At 42.4% G+C, this 24,768-nt stretch overlaps 1 protein-coding gene across 1 annotated transcript in view; it reads right to left on the bottom strand.

Moving 5' to 3' along the window:
* Positions 1-24,768, bottom strand: part of LOC137416665 (cadherin-23) — a 311,457-nt gene that overhangs the window by 32,470 nt on the left and 254,219 nt on the right. The window contains exons 30-31 of the mRNA XM_078783975.1: positions 17,018-17,131; positions 13,325-13,473 (exon numbers count right to left, since the gene is read on the bottom strand). Of these exons, the coding sequence (XP_078640101.1) occupies positions 13,325-13,473; positions 17,018-17,131 (263 nt within the window). The remainder of the gene's footprint in view (positions 1-13,324; positions 13,474-17,017; positions 17,132-24,768) is intronic.

Genomic DNA, 24,768 nt, shown 5'->3' with positions numbered 1-24,768 from the left:
GGACCCGTGGTTGTCGAGAAACAGCGGTCACAGACAAACGTACAGACGTACAGACAGACAGACAGAGATTACTGGAATTATAGATAGATGCCTGAGTTGCAGTCGTTTGCTTTAAGCTAAAATAGAATGGTGCCAGTATACCAATGTAAATGAAAACATTCAGTTTTTTTTTTGTGGGCACGATATTCACAAATATCATATATCTCGTTGCGGAAATGATTCTTAGGGGTTAAGGAATCCTTAGTATATGGCAGTTATTTCTTCAAATATGTGTTTCGTTAAGCATACGGTAAATAGATATTTATGTGAACTCCGTATGTATGTATGTATGTATATTATAAAAGAAGAGTGTCTGTCTGTCTGTCCGTCCAGAAACTACTCCCTCAGTTTTGGGGCTAGATCCGCCAAGCCTTCTGTGGAACGTTTAGGAGTCCCATCAGATGTCCTAAGGTAGGTAGGGGGTTCATAAGTTCCTCAAAAAAATTATGATTCTGCATAAAATTCTGCCTCAATGAAATTATGACTCGATACAGACGGATCTGCTCCGGAATCCGTAAGCGAACAGATGACAACAATGGGCTGGTTTGATAATATCTCAATACAATCGTCATTTAACATGGTATTTTGTTATAGTATTGATGTATGATTGGAATGATGTTGTTTGGAATGAAAATAGAGATATTGAGTTGAAATATTAATGAGGAAATGACATGAGTGGTTCTACTTTCTAACCATGACATTCGCGGATTCGCCATTGACTTGGTATGTTACCATTCAGACGGGTACACTTTTTGGGCAAATCCTTCACGTACCGGCTGTTTATGTCTGACGTTCGACTAAAGGTGGCACAGGAATGTGAATTTATTGGTTGCATGGTTTAGCATTCACCGTTTCCGCATTGGTTGTTTGCTTTTGGATTCCCACCTGTGCATGCACGGGTACCTTGCTAGTGTATGGATATAACTAAAATATGTAGATGTGAATAGACTCCGTGTGAATAGATATGCCTTGCATATGTAATTGATAGATGTTCACATTCCCTATTGTTTTCTCTCACCCCAGGAACCCTTCTTTGTTACTTGTTTTCTTTCGCCCTCCTCCTTATCCCCTACACCCCAATACAAGCAGAAATTTTGCCAGCAACTCAGGTTCAGTGCCCTCAGTTACACCAGGAGGAAAAAGAAAGCACCCTGCTCCAAAAGCCCGGGGAAATGCCGGATCAAAATGCGTTCCTGACCCTGTGAAAGGAGATAAAACGACTGAGGGGCACATGCAAAATTGTGGATCGCCAGGCGATCATGCCCCCTCGAAAAGGCAACCTGATCGGCTGAGAGGCAAAGGTAAATTTATTGGATTGGATAGACCTGAAGGAGTGGTTAAGCAACCTGGAGGAGTCAATAAATTACGGCTCACTCACTCATGACCCATGATGTGTCTCGCTCACTAGTGGATGACACTGGTTCACTAGTCAATCAAATCTGTTCATCTATCCGTCCATTCTAACCACTATAGTGACCAGGAGCTCGAGCTGTCGGTGCTGCGGCGACAGAGGAGGAACGGTGCAGACAAGGTGGAGGACTGTGCCACGGAAACATTTCAGCACATCAGAGATGTTTGGCAAGGACCTCATGGCCGTTTGTGGTGGGTGCCCGATGAACTGAGCATTATGAATAAGGTACTGAGCATCACAAAGAACTAAGTGGGCTTTTGGCACCATCAATGGCAGTTATGGGGAACTGACACCTCCTGGTGCCGTGGGGCCTCCAGCGTCATGCAACCAGCTAGAAGGTTGCATTGAGCTCTGAAGGTTAGCAAAATGGTCTCGTGCTTTCCCCAATTGCCTCACTGTGTGCAGGCTGCAGGGCCCAATATACAGTCACGTGAAAAAGTAAGTACACCCCATGTAAAGTTTTGACTTTTTCAACATATTTCAACATACAGCTATTTGACCTTCATTTCAACAATATTGATAGATAAAGGTGATATAATATAACAAATATCATGAAACATTTACATTTTGTAGTCCATTGTATAATTTAAATAAACATAAATGCAAATTTTGCATGTGGAAAAAGTAGGTACACCCTTGGCTCTAATAGGTGGTATTGCCCCCTTTGGCAGAAACAACCTCAAGTAGGCGTTTCTTATAACTGTCTACCAGTCTCTGACATCGACTGGGAGAAATTTTTGCCGAATTCTTTCAGAATCTTTCAGAATGCAGAATTCTTTCAGCTGTGCGATGTTTGAGGGGTTTCTTGCATGCACAGCTCGTTTCAAATCCCCCCACAACATGTCGATGGGATTTAGATCCGGGCTTTGACTTGGTCATTCCAGAACCCTCCATTTCTTTCTTTTCAGCCATTCCTTGGTGGATTTACTGGTATGTTTAGGGTTATTGTCATGTTGTAAGGTCCACCTTCGGTTGAGCTTCAACTTTCCGACAGGTGGTCTCACATTATCCTCAAGCACCCTCGGCTACAATTAAGAATTCATAGTGGATTATATGATGGTGAGCTGCCCAGGCCCTGATGCAGCAAAGCTGCCCCAAACCATAATATTTCCACCACCATGCTTTACAGTTGGTATCAGGTTCTTGTGGTCAACTGCTGTCTTTGGTTTTTGCCAAACATATCTTCTGGTACTGTGGCCAAATAGCTCTACCTTTGACTCATCTGTCCAGAGCACATTGTTCCAGAAGTGCTGGTCTTTGCCTCGGTGTTCATTGGCAAACTTTATTCTTGCCCTGATGTTCTTTCTGGACAGCAAAGGTTTCCTCCTGGCACACCTCCCATGTAGATCAAATTTGTGCATCCTCTTTCTAATGGTAGACTCGTGCACTTTGACATCAACAGTGGCAAGAGCTACCTGTAGGTCCCGTGATGACATTCTGGAGTTTTTCGAGACTTCTTTCAGCATCTTGCGGTCTGCTCTCGGGCTGAACTTGCTGGGGCGGCCTGGCCTGAACAAGTTGGCAGTTGTTTGGAATCTTCTCCACTTGTAAATGATCTTCCGGACAGTCGAATGATTGATTTCAAATTGTTTGGAGATCTTTTTAAATCCCTTCCCAGACTCATAGGCATCTATAACCTTCTTTCTGAAGACCTCAGCGAGCTCTGTTGATCTCGGCATGGTGACGCCGCACACTTCAACAACAAAGAGCAAACCAAACGAAATGTCTGAGGTTTAAATAAGACAAGTTCCTCCAAGATCCTCTCTAATGATGTTCTAATCATTTGCACCTCAGCTGGTGCACCTGATTCTAATTTTAGGTATTTGAAGTAGTGATAAATATTAGGGGTGTACTTACTTTTTCCACATGCGAAATTTTCATTTATGTTTATTTAAATTATACAATGGACTACAAAATGTAAATGTTTCATGATATGTGTTATATTATATCACCTTTATCTATCAATATTGTTGAAATTAAGATCAAATAGCTGTATGTTGAAATATGTTGAAAAAGTCAAAACTTTACATGGGGTGTACTTACTTTTTCACGTGACTGTATATTGATACGAACTGCATATTGATGATCCATTTCATGGTCGAGTGCCGGTAGTGGGTAAGGGAGGAATTCTTTAATGTCTTTGCTTCTTGTAAATTGCCGAACCTGTGTTCGTTTTCAATAGAAATTACAAACCTGATTTGAGTGGATTCTGTTTGTCCATGACCTTTTCATCTAAGGACTCTATATATCCAGTTTGGCTATATATCCAGATCGATTGGATAGGATCACATGTGACCGGTGTTATGGCCTGAAGCACACCAAGCCAAGCCTTCAATCACACTGTCTTTATTCATAGATTATCACACGAAAAATCTCTTCCTACACATAAAACCAAGAAGGGAGAAAAGAGGGAAAAACCAGAGTAGGCCAGTCCAAGAGTAGGCCGGTCCAAGAGTAGGCAGGGCCAAGAGTAGGCAGGTCCAAGAGTAGGCAGGTCCAAGAGTAGGCAGGTCCAAGAGTAGGCAGGTCCAAGAGTAGGCAGGTCCACGAGTAGGCAGGTCCACGAGTAGGCCCCAAGGCAGGCCCAACAATGGGCCCCAGGGCAGGCCCAACAGTAGGCCCCAGGGCAGGCCCAGAGGTAGGCCCCAGTGCAGGCCCAGCATGAGAGGGTAGGAGTAGGCAAGTCCATGAGTAGGCCCCAAGGCAGTAGAGGTATGGCAGCAAGAGTTCGATCAACGTCACCCTTCAGGTAGAGAAATGGCAGCTGGAAACTTTACAACCCCAGAAAAAGCACTCCGCCATGAGCCCTTCTCCAAAATGGCCACTCTCTCCTCTGAATCACCTTCCTGGCCCCTCCCCTGCCCCACAGCCAATCATAGACTTTATACACATGGACCAAACCACTTGGTCTAACTCCCAGGGGGGTGGGGGGGGGGGGCGGGGAAGGGAGAAGGAAAAGGTCACAGACCGTAACACCGGGTTACTCGGCCGAAGATTAATATGTCACTTGAATGCTATCGGCATGGCACTTGCTCATCCCAAGGACTTCAATCTGCACGGAAACGCAGCTCTGAACACAGGATCCGGCAGAAGGTCTCTGAGCCAAGGGACTGTCATGGCCATTTTGACATGACTCACCAGATTTGAACTGGGCAACCGTGGTGGTCTGGTGACTGTAACAATATAAATATCTTTCGAAGCATTGAATGACTGACTGGCTCATTCACCGATATAAATGATTAGTACTTTCTATGTAAGCTATAAAGTTGAACTTTGACATACTGATGGTCAACTTCAAAATACAAGCCACATTTCTGGAAAAAGGAATATAAACAAGTACAGATACATTCTAAGTACACCGCCCCCATGCCACATAAATAAATATCCTCCAGCGCGGCATTGCTGGGGCGCCTATGGCACTCGGCGATACTGTCATACAGCACATAGAGACAGTATTGGGCGGGAGAGTTGTGAAATAATTTTTTTTTTTTAATTTTTTTTTTTTTTTTTTTTTGTATACAAGATCGAGGCTCGTGAAAGAGCGAACATTAATCACACAGAAAGACAAACCGACACATAAAACATATAACATCGGGAGCGGTAGACAAGATGGGGAGAGAGGGGGAAGGACACAAACACAACATTTGAGAGCAGGGACCGAGAGACATGGAGACATCGAGAGATCTGAGAGAGGGCGAGGGCTTTGGGGGGGGGGGCATGGGAAGGGGGCGGTGGGAGAGGTATAAAACATATGGACACTGCCAGGACTTCCAGGAAAGAAGTTGGAATTTCAAACAAGGTGGATCTGGGGTGAATTAGCGGGGGTAGAAAAGATCAAGGTTTTGGATGGGGGAAGATAAGAGATGGTGGTGAACAGCTGTTTTAAAGACCTGGAGGGAGGAGTGGGATTGAAGGGAGTGAGGGAGTTTGTTCCAGAGGCGGGAGAAAAGAGGAATGAAAGAGTGAAGGTGAGCAGAGAGCCGAGATTTCGGCAGTTTAACCATCAGAGGGTTGCTGGCAGATCTTGTGCGACCTGTAGGAATATTTGGGGGACAGAGCACAGAGAGAGCTGGGGGTGCAAGGCCGGAGAGGAGTCGGTAGAAGACAGAAAGACCACCTACCTGCCTGCGGTGAGTGAGTGAAAGGCCCTCAGAGATAGCTTCATCGCGGGAGATTCCAATAATTCTGAAAGCTTTGGTTTCAACAGCGTGAAGCCGAGCTAGGTGTGAGGCAGGAGCACCGGCCCATAGGGGAGAACAGTATTCCATTGAGCTGCGGATGAAAGCCTTGTATGTGGTGAGGAGCTCAGGTGTGCCGAGGAAGGACTTCGCACGACGGAGGATGCCCAGTCGGCGACTGGCTTTGGAGGCCAGCTTGGAAATGTGGTTTTCCCAAGAAAGATCATGGCAGATAGTGAGACCCAAAATCTTGAGCGACAGAACTTCTTGGAGAGGATTGTTGAGAAAGTAGATGGGAGGGTTGTCCAGTCGATCTTTTCGGAGAGACATAGCAAGAGTGTGAGATTTGTCAGGATTGAAAGACATGTTCCACTTGTTTGACCAGTCTGTGATTTTGTCCAGGTCTTCAGAGAGTGAGGAGGCAGCAGACTGCCGATCTGAGGGAAGAGGAATGGAGCGGCAGAGAGTGGAGTCATCAGCAAAGAGATAGAGAGGATTTTCGAGAGAGTCAGAGAGATCATTGATGAAGACCAGAAAAAGCACGGGGCCCAGAACACTGCCTTGGGGAACTCCAGCCTGAACAGGGAGAGGAGATGAGAGAAACCCATTCAGGGCCACACGTTGACGACGACTAGAGAGGAAGTCCGCCAGCCATGCGTGGAGATTTCCATGGATACCAAAGGAGGAGAGTTTGGTGAGCAGAGCGGGGTGCCAGACCGTGTCGAAGGCACGTGATATGTCGAGGGAGACAGCTCTAATTTCCTGTTTGGCATTGAGGACCTCCATCCATTGTTGAGACAGCAGAAGCAGCATGTCCAGAGTAGAGTGACCTGGTCTGAAACCAAATTGATGATCAGAGATCAAGCCATTGGAGAAGAGGAAAGATTTCATATCCGAAGCAATGATGGAATTCCATGACTTTGCTGATAATTGGGAGAAGGCTGATTGGTCTGTAGTTGCTAGGATCTGTTTTTGCACCTTTTTTGTGCAAAGCGGTGATGTTGGCTGATTTCCAAGCAGATGGCAGTTGACCTTGAGCAAAAGAGAGGGTGAAGAGAACAGAGAGAGGGTGAGATAGAGCAGCAGAGCAGGATTTTAGGACCCGTGGGCTGATGCCGTCGGGTCCAGTTGCAGAATCAGAGTCGAGGGTTGACAGAAACTTTTCCACCTTGTCAGGAGGAAAGGACACGGAGTCCAGGAGCAGCAGGGTACGACTGGGTATGGTGGGTACAGAGAGGGATGGGTTTGGGACACAAGATTTAGAGGCAAACACAGAGTTGAGGCATTCAGCTTTTTCACGTGCGGAGTCAGCTGTGTAGCCGTTTGAGGTAAGGGAGGGGATGGAGGGGGAACAAACACCAGAAACGGATTTGACCAGACGCCACCAGGATTTGGAAGAGGGAGACAGATAAGAGAGTTCGGTCTTGAGAACGGAGAGATATTGTTTCCTGGCTCTCCTGAGGGTGGACACACACTTGTTTCGGGCTTTGTGAAAGGAAATGAGATTTCCTTCCGTTGGATTTGCTTTCCAGGAGACGAAGGCAAGTTGTTTCTGGGCAACAGCCTCACCACAAGATTCCGTGTACCATGGACGGGAGGAAGGGTATGACAACTGAAGACGAGATGGGATAAATCTGTGCATGAGAGAGAGCAATTTACTTTGGAAGAATTCCCAGGATGAGTTGATGTCAGAGGTGGTAGAGATGGGAGACCAGTCCAGATGATTGATGGCTGCTTGAAGACCGTGCCAGTTGGCCTGAGTGAAATGCCAGACTCGTCGACGCTGAGCAGGCTCCCTGAGGATGGTCAGAGAGATGTCCACTTTAACAAGGACATGATCAGATGATCCGATCGGAGCAGAAGAAGAGCAGCAGACATTTTCAGGGAAGTTAGTCATAACCAAGTCCAGAAGAGAAGATGTTCCGTTGACTGAGATCCGGGTCGGGAAATTGACAGATTGTGTCAGTCCCAGTGAGTCGCAGAAGTCCTTTGCTGAAGAGCCATGGCTGGTGAGAGAGGTTCCCACACCCAGCCAACTGGCATGGTGACAATTGAAATCACCACATATGAGGAAGAGAGAGTTGGGATGAGTAGATAGAAGTTGGTCCATATCATCAGACAGCGAGATGTAGATGCAGTCATCACTGTTTGGTGGACGGTACAACACACATATGAACAAGAGGTGGGAGCGAAGGGGAAGCCGTAGCCAGAGGTATTCCTGGGGGTGAGGTGGAGAGAGTGCAGTGCAGGGCGAGTGAGGAAGAGAGTTTTTGATAAAGATAGCAACCCCGCCTCCAGGACGAGGCTCAGGTCTATCATACCGGAGGAGGGAGTAGCCCGGGAGAGATACTATGGAATCAGAGACATCATAAAGGAGGAAAGTTTCTGTTAAGCAGATCACGTCTGGTTTGACAGAAGCAACCTGTATGGAGAGATCAGTTAAGTTTGAACGAAGGCCCCGGATGTTTGAGGTCCATACCGTTAATGAAGAGGAAGGGGGAGCATCAGATACAGAACAGGGGGGAGGAGGGGTAGGGTAAGATGTGGAAGAGGTGGAAGAGATAGGGAGAGCTGTTGAAGGTGTGTCAGAGATTTCAGAATAGCTCGGAGAAAGGGAAGGATGGGGCGGACAAAAGGTTTGATGGTGATTGGGTGAGCCACAATGAGGTGTTATTTGAGGAGGGGGAAGAGCGAGGCAGAAGGTTGGGGGAGATGGAGGTGAGAGTTTGAAGGGGGAAGAAGCGGGGAGGACGCTTTGAGGAGGGGGAGTGAGAGGGGGGAAATTGAGAAGCAATGAGGGTGGGGAGATTTGAAGGGGAGGGGTGAGGGGGGAGTTTGGGAGGGAAGGGACAAGGGGAGGGATTTGAAAGGGATGGGATATGGGGGAGATTTGGAGGGGAGGGGTGAGGCAGGAGTCTAGGAGGGGAGGGGCGAGGGGGCGTCTTGGCGGGGAGGGGTGAGGGGGTAGTTTAGGAGGGAGGGGGCAAGGGGGGAGATTTGAAAGGGATGGGTGATGGGGAAGATTTGGAGGGGAGGGGTGATGGGGAAGATTTGGAGGGGAGGGGTTATGGGGAAGATTTGGAGGGGAGGGGTGAGATTGGATTTTTGAAAGTGTACGATTTATGGGAAACGAACATTTATTGCAAAATGAGTTTCTTGTGACCTTCGAGTTAAAAATACGTTTAAGGACGCTGGATGGAGGATGGAGTGCAGGAGAGTTTAGGGAATGTAGAAAAAAGGCACTATAGGAGATGGATATTTTTTTTGGGATGAATTGATTTGGTGAGCAAGTCGAAAGCAGCCTTTTAAAGAAGAAGAAGAAAAAGGTGTTATAAAATATGACGGAATACATAACTTGAGGGGAAAGTGTAAACATTGAAGGTTAATGAGTGAAAACTATCTGGGGAAATGGGGGAGAAACACGTGGTCGAAGAACGAACGAACGAATAAGAATGAATAAACGAATGAGAACAGAGAAGGAAATGTTTTTTTTTTTTTTGTTTGTTTTTTTGTTGAGTTGAGATTTACACAAGGAAGTAGGCTATGGGTGAAAAGACTGGGAATACAGAGAACGAAAGTTATTGGATCACAAACGACGGACCGCTGAGAGAAAAACAAAGCCTCAAGGTTGTACAGTGCACACTGTACAAGGCCTCAAGACACGACACGGCAAACAGACGATCAATTTATGAAAGATAAACACCGAGAAACAACCAAAGTTGCACACAATACCTTCACACACCGAAAGATAAATACAGTTTCGACAAAATACAATTGTGAACAGACTTAACTTCGAAAAACGTGGAGACCGTGTGGAGCTTCGAAAATCCCTCCCACCGTCTCCGAGATCTCGCGTCAATTGATTGATTAATTGCATAATTAAAATCAATAAATAATAATCATAAAATAATTTCTTAATCAATTGGCTAATAGCACACCTCAACCACCAGTGTTTCATCCGACACTAACTTTTTGAATATTAATTAAATTAATTCATCAAAAATTAAAGAATTAATTGATGAATCAATAAATAACCAATAAATTAATTTAGTAATCAATAAATCAAAATTACCCTTTACAGCCAAATCACTTGGTCACTGCCATGTCCAAATATCAGCTTCCTAGCTCAAAAGGTGCCTGAGATATTGCCCAGATGAGAAAGAAAATAAATAAGTGATTAGTAACGAAAATAAATAAATAATAATCGTAAAATAATTAAATTATTAATCAATTGGCTAATAGAATATATAAACCACGACCGTTTCATTCAAATCTGTAACTTTAAAAAAATTAATTAACCAAGTCATTAATCGAATAACTAATTGATTAAGTGATTGATCAATCAAAAATAGCCATTACAGCCAAATCACTTGGTCATTGTCGTGTCCAAATATCAGCTTCCCAGCTTAAAAGGTTCCTGAGATATTGCCCAGATGAGAAAATAAATAAATAAGTCCTTAATTAATGTATAATTTATTGATTTATTTATTCATTTATTTATTAATCAAAAAACAAAAATACCATTCTTTTCAAAGCACGGGCTCACTATTGTGCCAATATTTAAGCTTCCTAGCTTAAAGGATAGCTGAGATATTGCCCAGACAAACAAGAAAGGAAACAAGAAAACAAACAAACAACCGGAGTGAAACCTGAGTACTCCCTTTCAGCGCGCATCATCGCCGGGCCCCTTCGGTGCCCGGAAATGATGCCATGCAGTGCCTGGAGATGGAATATGAAAGGAGTGGTGTACAAAACTGCCCATAAATGCCTATGAACAACAATACAGCATCTGAAAAAAAAATTGGCCAGTCAGGCCTTGCTCCTGCTCATGAAGGATAATGCGTCCAAAGACAATGACACAAACATTTATCGTTTACTGACGGTGTGGAGTGGTGTTACAGTGTACACATTAAAGTTCTTCTTTCATATGTAGCACATGGCTGTGGGGTAACATCTTTAGTTGAGGGTGTGACTGCCACTAATACAATGGCCTCTACTGGTTAGGGCAGGAATTTGGAACTTGGCCATGGTGTTGGCAATAGCTCACCTTTTCTTCGCGAAGGCAACCATGGGATCTTTAATGCACACCAATGAATGTGGCAGATTAGACGCCCATTTAACGTCCATCCGAGAGACAGCACTGTGTGTATCCCATTGTGTGAAAGGCTGTGATCATTTATAATTGACATATCCATAATAATCAAAGAGAACGTGTGTGTGTGTGTGTGTATGTGTGTGTATGTGTGTGTGTGTGTGTGTGTGTGTGTGTGTGTGTGTGTGTGTGTGTGTGTGTGTGTGTGTGTGTTTCCTCCATAACTCCAAAACATTGAAACATATCGGCCCGAAACTTTGCATGCATACGAAGGGCACTCCAAAGGAGTGCATGAATGAAAACTGGGTACAGTATTTGGGTAAATTTAAACACCCCTTTTGAAGATAATTTAGGGGGTGCAGATCATTTTTAAAAAGCCTTACCAACATGGCGGCATGCTATCTTGGTCAGCTCACTGTCCCCTCGCAGGGGTCATAAGTCAACATTTTGTTTTGGCCTGCTCAAAAATGCCTGGATTTGGAACAGGCCACAATGGTTTCTGTATGATAAAGTGCTCAAAAATAATATTTTCACTTCCTCACTCACATCGATTGCCCGATCTTTATACCTATGGATCGCTGTATGCATCACTTTTGTTGGTGCTATAGTTTTCAAATTAGGAGCTTAGAGTGATTTTATGAATTATGTGATGCGATTTTCCACGTTGGACTGTCATGCACTAATTAAAGTATATAATCAAATCCTGTCTTCGGATTTGAGGATTGTATCTCGTGGACTAAATAAGTGTCGAAATCTGATGTGAAATCTCAAAATTTAAAGAAATTAGCCATTCTTACAACTAAGCATATTTACTTTTAGCAAGGCTCCCTCCTTCTCCATATTTTACACCACTTTTTGTTTTTGTGTTGATGAAGGTGCTGCCGTCGTCTTGTCCCATTACCAATCAGCTTGCTATCGCTTGCCAAGTCATCCATTCCTTATCAACTGTTCTGTTGGAATGCTTGATTGAGTGCTGAACCCACTTGGCGAGCACTCCACAAGCTGTTTGATATTATGAAACACACCCCTGTTTCACCATTCTCTTACCTTTCCATTTGCTGTATGTATTTTTGCTTAAATATTTGTAACGACTTTGGTGCTCAACTTTTAGTGGTATTCTTCAATATTTGTTTGTTTGCAAGCCATGGTGATGCAGTCAACAGCGGTGTAATTGACATTTATTCTCACAGCAGTTGTCAGTTTTGAAAATAAAATTACAAATCTATATGCAAGACAATGTTAAGGTGATAAATCAAATGAAGTATTCTTCATATTTACACAATAAAATACAAAGATAAACATGTGTTCCATTGTCTTCGTTAAAATTTGGCAAAAGTTAAAAATGTAATATCAGACAAGTCATCTTAATAGTAAGAGCAGTTACCGCCTCGGAGAGTTTTAGTTCCGTGATAGCAGGTACATCGGGTGGCAGCTACAGTACGAGTCTCATCCTTCAAGGGAAGCCCATGTTATAATGTCTTTAAAAATGGTACAATCTGTTTGAACATGTTTGAACATGCTGTTTTAACGTACCCTATTTCATTCAATCCTACACTAATACCGGCAGAGAGGATGTCCAGTTTTACATCCATCCAAAGGATGGCAAACACATTGATGAATCAGCCTGCCTATGAAACTGCAGGAGGTTAACTCTCCCTTCCCTCAAGTCCTCTTCTCACTTAAGCCTCATTAGCCTCAATGAGGTATAAGGGGGGTAAATTAACTCCTCCCCCCTCTTGCTTGTATCCCTCCATGAGGTGTAATGGAGAACAGCTAGACTCTAGGTAAACATAAGCCTGCAGTCAAGGTAACGCTCCCCCCTCTACCCTCTGCTTCGGCGCTCCTCCCATCCCCACTCACACTCCCTCCTCACTCCCCCCTCTCTTGGTATTCCCATCAGTGAAGCGACAGGCAGTATTTGCTAATGACAGGTGGTATTTTGAGAGAGAACTGCGGTGCAGCCCCACAGTGTTCACACACGACTTTTTACAATACAGCATGCCGAGTGAGCGACGTGGTATGGTGAAGTGAACGAGGTATTATGTACGCAATTCAGTCACCTATGCTACCCAGCGCTACGTACAGTGTTAATTCACGGGAAAAAGTACCCGTAGGTGGAACGCACTGATACTCTACTAAACACAACCAAAAATACATCCTATCCTCCTTTGTAATCACTGGTCGATGGATCAAAGTACAACGTTCAGGACCTACAAAGAACTACACATGTTGTGCGGTGCTCAGTGGTATCCAGTCCGTCCGCAGAAAAAGTGAAATTTTTATTTTTATACACGAGATTGCATTGGTTCACCTTCTTGTGTGATCTGCTTTCATTATATTCTGATGTCATCTGATCTGCTCTCCCCTCCTCTCCCTCCCACACCCCCTTTGCTCCCCCCCACCTCTCTCTCACCCTCTCTCTCCACTTTTCTCTTTCTCCTCCCTCCCCTTGTATCCCCGTCAGTGAAGCGATGACTACTATTTGCTAGTTTCAAAATAAAATTAGGGAGTAGAATAGGTGGTCAACTCTTGCCTGTTGTATAAGTTACACTTGGAGACTTACAGATGACATTCAGAAATTGAGGCGTAATGCTGACTTCGTACCTGCACAATGAATGTTGAGGTAGTAATGTTCTCCATTATGGAGACCTCATAACTATTTTCCAGGAACTCAGGACGGTTGTCATTGATATCAAGCACTTGGATTCTTATTGTTGCAGTTCCAGTTTTCCTGCTCCCGGCAGGTCCATTGTCTGCAGACAGGTCAGTGTTGATTTAATTTTAAACCATCACAAATCAAAACAAAAACAAAATCAAAGTTAGCAAAGGTTTCACAAGAAAAGGGGAAGCTTTATAAAGAAAAGAAAGCATTAACTTAGCAAGATAACAATTGTGATTGTGGAAAATAATAATAATAATGGAGGGTCATACTCTTGACAGAGCTTCCCTGGGAATCCTGGCATTCACAGCGAGTCGAAAAACGCTTCCAGGCTAGATCTAATCCTAGAGGGATTGCCACTCTGTCACAGGATAATCGACTGAAGGTAGCAGGAATTTGTCATTTCTTCAGTGTGCTCACCCCATTTTCACAAAAAAACACCATGGGATCTTCAATGCCCACCAAGAACCTTCAGTATTGGCAGACAGGTCTTTCAATTTAAACATCCTTCTGATGGACGGTGACAGTTATTTAATGCATGACCCTGCATGTGAAACACCAGAGTGACAGTTCCTAGCTGGGCCAAGATTCAAACCCAGGCTAGGCTATCCTGCCAGCTCACCCAGAGTCTGATTCTGAGTGGCTAAACTACCATAAGAGGCTGACTCAACCGATTGGACCTGCTGGATTGCATGATGTTCCCAAATCAAAAGCAGTATCTTTTTCGATTTTGATTGAATAATCTGGTTCAATGGGGCCCACTTATCCTATTACCAAATCACAGTGGATTTTAACCCTTTACATGGTGGTTTTGTGGGTCGATGGTAAATATTCCACAATTTTGAACCATACTCTCATGTGCTGCACTGTTGAGGGCTTTTGCATTTGTAAACAGAGTAACAAATTTACACTTTTTTGTTTTCTGCTGTCTTTCATGTTGATTAGTGGAACTGTTGCAAAACAGTTATGGAAAAGTACTGTATGTGGAGTATTCAAATTAAACTGCAAAGGCAAGGGATGAAGAACATTGTCTTAAGGAGGTCATCAAGTGAAGACAAGACAAGAATATCCTCCCACTTTATATTTCAATGTAATCAGTTTCCTTGTCATTAACTCAAGACCTTAAAAGGTTTTTTCACAATGAAAGATTTACATATGTAAAAGAGGTGTGAAATTTGTGAGAAAATGAGTATAAGGCATGTATTCCTTTCTTCATTTATATCCTGATTCATGAACTGGATCACCATCCAAGGTCGAATTTACCAGTGCAGGTAAAAGTAAATTAGATTTTTATGCATCAGTAAGTTTATTTGATTGTACACAGGAGTGTCAGATCTTGTCGAGGTTATCTTACAATTAAACTAGCTGTAGGCCGGTAATATAAAAAGAAAAATAGGACCGCATGTCCTGAAGCTCACCTGGATCAAGAGCAACCATCACTCACTCAAACCCCCCACAAACCCGATTAGATCCCGATCTTTATAATGCCATGAAAAAACTTTGGTACATCACGAGTGATGAATGTTGTGGTGAAGTTTCATCAAAATAGTGTGTGTAGTTTCAGAGGAAAAAGCAAATACCTATTTTGGGGGGTCAAACCTGGACCCACTTTGACCCCTGATAGACCCCCTTCGACCCCGATTTTTTTTTCAATGCCATGAACACACTTGGAGTTGCAACATACCAAATACAATTTGAGCTAAGTTTGGTCACAATCCCATCAGCGGTTTTGGAGAAGACGTTGCAAGTGTTTATGGATGGACAGACGGACAAACTGATGGGTGGATGGCACGCCATCCCATAAGCTCCCTGGAACTACGTTCCAGATGAGCTAAAAGTAAGAGGAATCTGTTTATTCTTGCACTGATTGAAAGAGAAAAATCTAAATCAGACCGATCTAAACCGAAATCTGAAACTCTAAATCTAAATTGGACCTAAAACAGCTGATAGAGTCGCTAACCCGATTGTAAACTGGATTAGTGATAGGAAATAAAGAGTGACTTTGAGTGGGACGATGTCTGGCTGGGAGGATGTAAGTATTGGGGTACCTCAGGGGTTGGTACTGTGCACATCATTATTCATTATTTACATCAATTATTTGGGTAGTGGGTTTAAGAGTAGGCTTTCTAAATTTGCAGATGACACTAAGCTTGGAGGTAAGGTCGATAACAGAGAGGGGGTGAACAGATTCAGGAACTGTTGCTACTTTAATGGATTGGGCAAAAGATTGGCAGATGTAATTTAACAAAGAAATGTAAGGTGCTGGGGATGAGGAGGAACATTGAAAATAGAGATTATATGATGCAAGGGGTAGTTTTGCAGCGTGTCACACAGGAGAAATATCTGGGGGTGGTAATATATATGGGTGGGAAACAGACAGGACAGTTGTAGGCAGCTAAAGGTAAAGAACGCTAACATGGTTTTAGGTTGTATTAGTAGGGGATAACATGTAAATCAAGAGGTAGGAATTTAGTGAGGCCTCTCGAGAATATTGTGTTCATTTTTTGTCACACCACAAAGATACCATAGAGAGCGTACAGCATACTCGATTGATTCCAGGTCTAGCTAGAGTAAGCTGTGAGGAATGGTTGAAAGAGACAGGACTTTATACATTGGAAAGGAGATGAATAAGAGGGGATCTGATAGAGATGTTTAAGATAATGATGGGTGTGGACAGGATAGGTGCGGTGAAGTTTTTCATTAGATTGGACAGTGTTAGGACCAGTGAGCATTGCTTCAGGGTAAAGAAGATGAGAATTAGGACCGTTTTATGGCAAGGGTCTTTCAGTCGCAGAGAAGTTAATACATGGAATGGTCTCCCCAGCAAGGTAGTGGCAGTGGAGGTGTGGATATATTAAAATTGGAATTAGGTAGGTAACTGGATGCATTGGCTATAGACTGGTATGGGGATATTGGCAGGACTCGTCAGTAAACTGTGTGCGGATGGGTGATGGATAATGGGGTTGGTGCAGGGCAAAGATTCTTGTGTGTATCCTTGTGGTTAAGTATTTACGTAATAAATACATAACCTTGTGAAAAAAGCATCACGTTCGACTACACCGAGCCCATATTTCACAAGGTGTCGAATCAACACTGAACGCAAGGTATCCACCTTGAATCCGAATCGAAGTTATTCTGCTTTTAGTTCCAGCCTAAATCCAAGTCAAGTAACACAAGGATTCAAGTTGGATTCTGGTCATCAGCCAGTTGTCGACCATTCTGAACATAAACCCCGGTAGAGTTCAAAAAGTCAGCTTTAACTTACTATATGATGTGCCAGCAAGGAGTGCTGCAATCACTGTCTCGAGAATTTTGAGCCAAACAACTTCAGTCCTCAGATCCTAATGTGAGATATAACAGCTGAGATTCTGTAAAAGCCTTGGTCGTTGTTTGACTCTCACTTCTCACAATGACCAAAAATGCATTATTCTGTGCAGATACAGACATCCAAAATCATTTTACAACTGGTAATGACCACAAACATAGCTAACCATGAGGAATTGTGGGTAATATAGGAAATAGTGAAACCCTCTATGTTTTCAGAATTACTAACATTTTTGTGGGTAAATGATAATTGTTTGGAAAATTCAATGTCCTTTTGATTCTCAATCATGAGCTACAAGACCACAAGGTATTACCGATGGCCTCGATTGTCAATGAATAACTGGCTTGTGTTTCTCTGTCAAGGCCAACGACTGTGCGCACAACTCCATCTCGAAATCCAACGCTGAACTTGCCATCTTGATTTCCATCTGACAAACAAAAAATTGCAAAACCATTGAAGAAAACACAACAGTATTCGAATGTGAATCCTGGACAATACCACCACATAATGTGCTCATTCAATGATAAGCTAATGGCTGCCAAACACTACATTGTTAAAGTTAAGGAAAGGAAACTTAAACGTGATGAAATGTTATGCAAACATATAAAACCATCTCAAGAGAATACACCCATTGTAAACAATAACCAGGTAACTCCAACCACCACTCCAACCACTTCTGAACAACCACTACAACCACTTCTCCAACCACTTCCAACCACTTCTCCACCACTCCAACCACTCCAACCACTTCCAACCACTTCTCAAACCACTTCTGACCAACTTAAGCATAAACACAAAAATCGACATTATCGTAAAAAACAATACACAAACCGCAGACATCATTACATACAGAACCGTTCCTCCATGGAAATAAACACAGCTGAGGTTGAAAATAGTCAAACCAACAACAATAGAACTTCTACTACAACCAAACTTGTAGATCTACCTAAACTCGGGATCATCAATCTTTCCAATCATTCCCTCAGTGAGGCGGAAATAAACCTGCTCTCTAAGGGTTTAAAATTTTGCCCAATCGCTCCACAAATAGACCAATTACAATTGAAAGAGGATTTAAAAGATTTCTGTAGGCGAATGACATTAAAGGCACACTTTGCTAAACTACATCCAACACCACCAACACCACAACAAACAACACCAACACCACAACAAACAACACCAACAAACACGCACACAATCACATACACCGATACTAATACACCACAACTCACTTTACCTGAACCAAAAAGCACCTGGACACCACGTGTTGACAATCCATATCTACATGTCTATATGGAACAAGTGAGCAATGAAATTGAAAAGGTGGCACAAAAATATAATTGTTCCAGACATAAGGACAATCTTACAAAGGCAGAGCGACGAGCACTTCACAATCTCCAAAATAATGAAAAGATAGTCATAAAGCCAGCAGATAAAGGTACTGGCATTGTCATTATGTCGACTACCGATTACGTTGCAGAAGGTAATCGTCAACTACATAGTGATACTTACAAAGAGCTCCCATCCGACCCTACCCTTTTACATCTTGAAGAGGTTAAAAGGGTAGTAGATTCTATTCGGGTGGATAAAACCATCAAATCTCGCTTGGTTCCTAAAGATCCTCATTGCCCTAACCTTTATTTTCTTCCTAAAATACACAAGGTAAACAATCCAGGTAGACCAATCGTATCTGGCTGCACATGTCCAACTGTTCTAATATGAAAATTTGTTGACTGTCATTTACGTCCTCTCGTGATGAATCTCTCCTCATACCTCAAGGACACAACCAGTTTTCTCACCCACATCCAAGGATTGAACAGAATATACTCACCTTTCAACTCCCAAACCATTTTAGTCACAGCAGATGTTACATCCCTCTACACTAATATTCCACATTCAGAAGGCCTGTCTGCATGCCGCAAAGCACTAGATACACGACAAGTCCCAATACCACCTACTCAAGACCTTATGCGCCTATTAGAACTGACACTCAAACTAAATAATTTCCAATTCAACGGACGACATTACATTCAAACTCAAGGTACCGCTATAGGTACCCCTGTTGCACCATCGTACGCTAACATCTTCATGGGAATGATAGAGGCCAAGATCAATGCACAACCTCATCACGGAATCTTGGAAAAATCCTGGGTACGTTATATTGATGACATCCAGTTCATCTGGTCAAAATCCCCCCCCCCGTAGTCTCACACAATTCCAAAATGAATTAAATTTGATTCATCCGACCATCAAGTTTACATTCGACAGCTCACAGTCACAAGTTCACTTTCTAGACACATCACTCACGCTTCAAAATAACAGACTCGAAACAGAACTATCCACCAAACCAACAGACACTCACTCTTACCTTCTCCCTTCTTCATCTCATCCTAAACATACAATTGCAAGCATACCATACAGTCAAGCACTCAGAGTAAGACGCATTTGCTCAACAAAATGGCAGAAGAAACTTATCTCTGCCAATTAGAAACACACTTCATTGCAAGAAACTATGACCCTCACTCTGTGCAAGAAGCAATAACCCGAGCAAAACACATACCGAGAGCAGACCTTCTGATTTCCAAACCCAAACCTGCAACTAACCGTGTTCCAATGGTAACCACCTACTCTCCTACCTCATCCCAATTGCCAAGTATTCTGAATAAGGCCCTTCCTCTCCTCCATCAATCAGAAACACTCGGCACCACATGTCCTCAACCTCCACCAACATCATTTCGACGTGGTCGGACACTCAGGGATCTTTTGGTAAAAGCAAAGCACCCACAGCCCCACAACAAAGAAACTAGGATCCCTGGCTTCTCTAAATGCACAGCAAACAAATGTATTATTCACAAGCATTTACTAGAAGGAAACAAATTTTGTAGTTCTAGCACTGGACAAAAATTCCCCATCACCTCCTATATGAACTGCAAATCTACATGGGTCATATACCTAATCACTTGCCAAAAGTGCACCAAACAATATGTTGGAAAAACTGAAAATACACTCTACACACGATTTAATAACACCCGGTCAGAAATCAATAACTTCCACACCAGTCAGGGCAAATCTCTACCTTACACGATACACTTTAATCAACCGGATCACTCTATAAATGACATTCAAATCTCTGCCATTTAATCAATCACAAATCGATCACACACCACGATTCTGAAACGTGAGTCCTTTTGGATACATAAACTTCGGACAAAAATCCCTCATGGCATACATTTTGATGATTAAAGAATGTTTCAACATCAACCCAATCAAATCATCAACCGTAACCCATTCATTCACTCACTCATTCATTCATTCATTCGCTCATTCTTTCATTCTACCTTTATATGTCATTTATATAAATATATAAATAAATATATAAATATATTATATGAATATAAATGGCTTATGAATATGTGCTTGTGTGTTTATGTATGTATCTCTTTATTTGTATATGCACGTGCACCGAACTGTAACGCGAACGGTAACTGTAAGCTGCGCCTCACTTCCGTTGAACTTGGGGACGGTGAGTGAGCTTTACCGTGGCTCTTCCTTTTGTATGCATTTTCTACACATATCACACATCTTACCCACATATCACTACACATACTTGTCTGATATACATGCCTGTTGTTTCTGTAGACTAAGAAGAAGACCTTTGTTAGTCGAAAGCTTGTCGAAAATTAAACATCGACGTCCTGAAGCTACGTCCGTGTCTGATTTAATCTCCCGATTATTTATTTAATGCAAATGAGACGCCCTGATCGTACTGTGGAGTTTCTACTATTTCTCACAGTTATATATATATATACTAGCGGGGTCACCCGTGGGAATCCCACGGGCATGGACGTGTGTGACATTTCGACATATTGAGTTAGATGCTGCACCTGCACATTCAGTTATATAAAATGGTTACTGGTAATTGATCACATCCACAAATGATGTAATCCACACAATTTATGTACTTTACATAACGTTAATAGGAATACATGCCCGTGTAGCTGGGAAATACAGTTTGTTTGAAATAAATCACAAATATCAGAAGAAAGTTTTTTAAATTTAGAACTATTCTCAGAGTTAAACATCACCGTAATATTATGCGGTTGCTTCAACGTTTTCGGTGAATTATATGTCATTCCCATCTACACGGGCATGTATTCCTATTAACGTTATGTAAAGTACATAAATTGTGTGGATTACATCATTTGTGGATGTGATCAATTGCCAGTAACCATCTTATATAACTGAATGTGCAGGCGCAGCATGTAACTCAATATGTCGAAATGTCACACACATCCATGCCCGTGGGATTCCCGCATGGATGTGTATGGCGAATTTTAAATATATGTCGACTGTTATTTTAGGCGGTGTATTTTCGTTTATCATCATGGCGTTTATCATCATGGCGTAAAAAAATATATCTCTGCATTTTCCTCTCCAATACCTCCTCACACTTTACACACACACCGGCCCATGTTTACATATACACACACACACACATATACACCCACACACATATACACATACACACACACGTACATCGACACACATGCACACACACACACACACACACACACACACACACACACACACACACACACGTACAGACACATATACACATATGCAAATATGTATACACATATGTATCCACATATACACATATATACACATATATACATCTCCACACACACACACACACACACACACACACACACACACACACACACACACACACACACACACACAAAAACAGACACACACACACACGTACAGACACATATACACACAAACACACACACACAGACATGTATATACACATACAACAACAACATGCATTTTAAGGCCATTTTCCCTGCTAGAGCGGGGGTTAGCCTACATACACATATATACACACACACACATATTCACGCACACACACACATATTCACGCGCACACACACACACACACACACACACACACACACACACACACACACACACGTACACACGTACACACACGTACACATGTCCCACATGTATATATCCCATATCCCACATCCCACATCCCACATGTATATACATGTTTAAAGTGTACGTGCCCTTCCCCCCTCCCCCGCCCGGCAACGCTGGGTACTTCTGCTGGTAACGAATAAAATAAAAACGAAGAAATAGGTGGAATTGGCTGAAATTCGCTCGGTGAATTCACGCGGTGTATTCGGTTCGGCTCGGTTCACTCGGTTTAAAGAAAAAGCGATAATGTCGACATGTTGCTGTCTGTGTCATGTTGGGCGGTGTATGATACTCGTTGGCTGTTGGGCGGTGTATGATACTTGTTGGCTGTTGGGCGGTGTTGTGCGGTGATATGGTGTATTTTAAAAAATATATCTCTGCATTTTCCCGCGTTGGTGACACCGAGTCGTTCTTCATCGATCGTCTCATTCATTTTGGAAATGGAAGTTTCCACGCAACGCATGAATTGTCACGATCCTCAAGAGGAATTTGTCTCGTAATCATCAAATGATAAATGGCAAGTAAATTATATTGTGGAAAATTAAAGATTTCAAATAAACCTATTTAAAGTGTATGCGCACATAACTAATAAAAAAAACGAAGAAATATCTCTCGGTAATTTCCTGAAACATATTTTACTTCCGGCTAATATGTTGAATGAAATAAAAACGAAGAAATATATGTCGGCATCATTGTTGACGTTTTTGTGACGACTATCATCAAACGAAATAGTAATATATCATAACGGAAAAGCAAAAGCGAATTTTTAATATACTAGGGCATGCCCGTACTATATATATGCCCGTACTATATATCTATCTAAAATTATATCCCCCCCCTCTATTTACATGAAATGGTTTCGTCCATTCGCAACGACCACAGAACCCCCCCCCCTCTATTTACATGGAATGGTTTGGTCCATTCGCAACGCCGGCACACGCGATCGTTCGCTGCTCTCTGATTGGTTGAATCGTTTTTTGGACATAGCTCGGTAAGTAATTGTCCGATTAATATGAAACCTTGAAAAGGCACATCCTCGGGTCCCCAGCAATATACCTGGCAAGTTAAAAGTATATCGGACCCGTGGTTGTCGAGAAACAGCGGTCACAGACAAACAAACGTACAGACAGACAGACAGAGATTACTGGAATTATAGATACTAGGGCATGCCCGTACTATATCTATATCTAAAATTATATCCCCCCCCCCTCTATTTACATGAAATGGTTTGGTCCAAAGCGAACGGCTTGCGAGTGGTGACAATCCCCCCCCTCTATTTACATGCAATGGTTTGGTCCAAAGCGAACGGCTTCCGGAGTTTGGTAAAGAAATCGCCATCGCGTGCACAAACGCGCAGGAAAGCGAATGAATCGCAAATTCGTTTTTATTAGTTGTAAAACATAGTTTAACGCCAACATAGTTTGCAAACGTGAAATAAATGAATACGCTCTCAAATGTGCCATCCGAGGCAGAGTGTGCCCGCCACGTTCAGCACACGCGATCGTTCGCTGCTCTCTGATTGGTTGAATCGTTTTTTGGACATAGCTCGGTAAGTAATTGTCCGATTAATATGAAACCTTGAAAAGGCACATCCTCGGGTCCCCAGCAATATACCTGGCAAGTTAAAAGTATATCGGACCCGTGGTTGTCGAGAAACAGCGGTCACAGACAAACAAACGTACAGACGTACAGACGTACAGACAGAGATTACTGGAATTATAGATAGAAGATAGATAGATATCGACACATTGCCGGCGGTGTCATGTTGGGCGGTGTATGATACACCATGACGCGATTTTAAAAAATATATCTCTGCATTTTCCCGCGTGTGTGGATTGTTCTCAATTATTGCTGACACCGAGTCTAAAAGTAAAACCATCGATAAAAATGAAATCATATGGTGAGTTAGATTGGAGATAAAGGCGTGAGAGAGACTCAATGGCCTTGAAGTTACAGGCCTTTGAGAATTCATTTCGTTCTATAAACGGCAACTTTCATTGGATTTTCTTCCCGTTTTTTTTCAACCGAGTCTAAAACTATGTTAGCGACTGTGAAAAATGAAATGATTTATCGAATTTGATTTGAAATAAAACTGGGGGAGAGCAAGACACCACGGGCCTACAAAACAGGACTCAAAGCTATGCGAGTTAATAAAATGGTGGATATTTGTTTATAGCCACTCCCAGAATGGGTGGAGCTATGGGTGGAGCTACTCTGCAAACCGAGTAAGCCACACCCCGGACAGACACCCAACAGATAGACAGACAGACAGACAGAATCATCTACGGCTATTATAATATAGATATATATATATATATATATATATGTATGTATGTATGTATGTATATAAATATATATATATATATATATATATTAGGGTGGGCTTCAAAAAAGCTAAATGCAGATGTTCTCCGGGACATGGTCTATTTTTGTTCCTGTTGGTGTCAAAGGAAACCACACCAAATTTGAATGGAATCCAATAATATTTAGGGGTGCCACATCAGTGATGAATTTTCCCCCATGCAAAAATAGGAATTCCCATTTTTTGGGCTGTATATACACAAAATAAATACATAATTATATATATACATTAAATATAATATTAAAAATAAATATATAGTAAATATACATTAAATAATAAATATACATAAATACACATTATACATTATATATATACAATATATTATACATACAGTTTTGAGACTTCCTATGATCACTATCTGGGCAATTTTCATGCATGTTTTGTACAGGTTCCCGGGGTCAGGGGTACGCTTTTTTAGTGTGTAATATGTAGGCCTAACTTATTGACTGTGGCTCTTTTGTAGAGAGTGACCCTGTGGAGTAAGAATTAACAGGATTTTACCCACATTCTTGCTTATTTTGCAGATATGGCATGTGCTAGTACCAGTGTTTCATTGAAAACTCGGGCTCAGGATAATGTGTATCTCATTGGGTCCACTTCTGGAGATGCCATCAAAGGTGCCAAGCTCCCGACTGTGCATCAATCTCTTGTCCTGTTTTTCCATCACCTGAAGAAGGAGAATCGCACTGCCCGGGAGAGTGCAACCCTCACCATTGAAG

Source organism: Myxine glutinosa, chromosome 8 (genome assembly GCF_964187855.1).
Source record: "Myxine glutinosa chromosome 8, kmMyxGlut1.1, whole genome shotgun sequence".
Taxonomy (NCBI): Eukaryota; Metazoa; Chordata; class Myxini; order Myxiniformes; family Myxinidae; genus Myxine; species Myxine glutinosa.
This window is presented reverse-complemented; position numbering and strand designations above follow the sequence as displayed.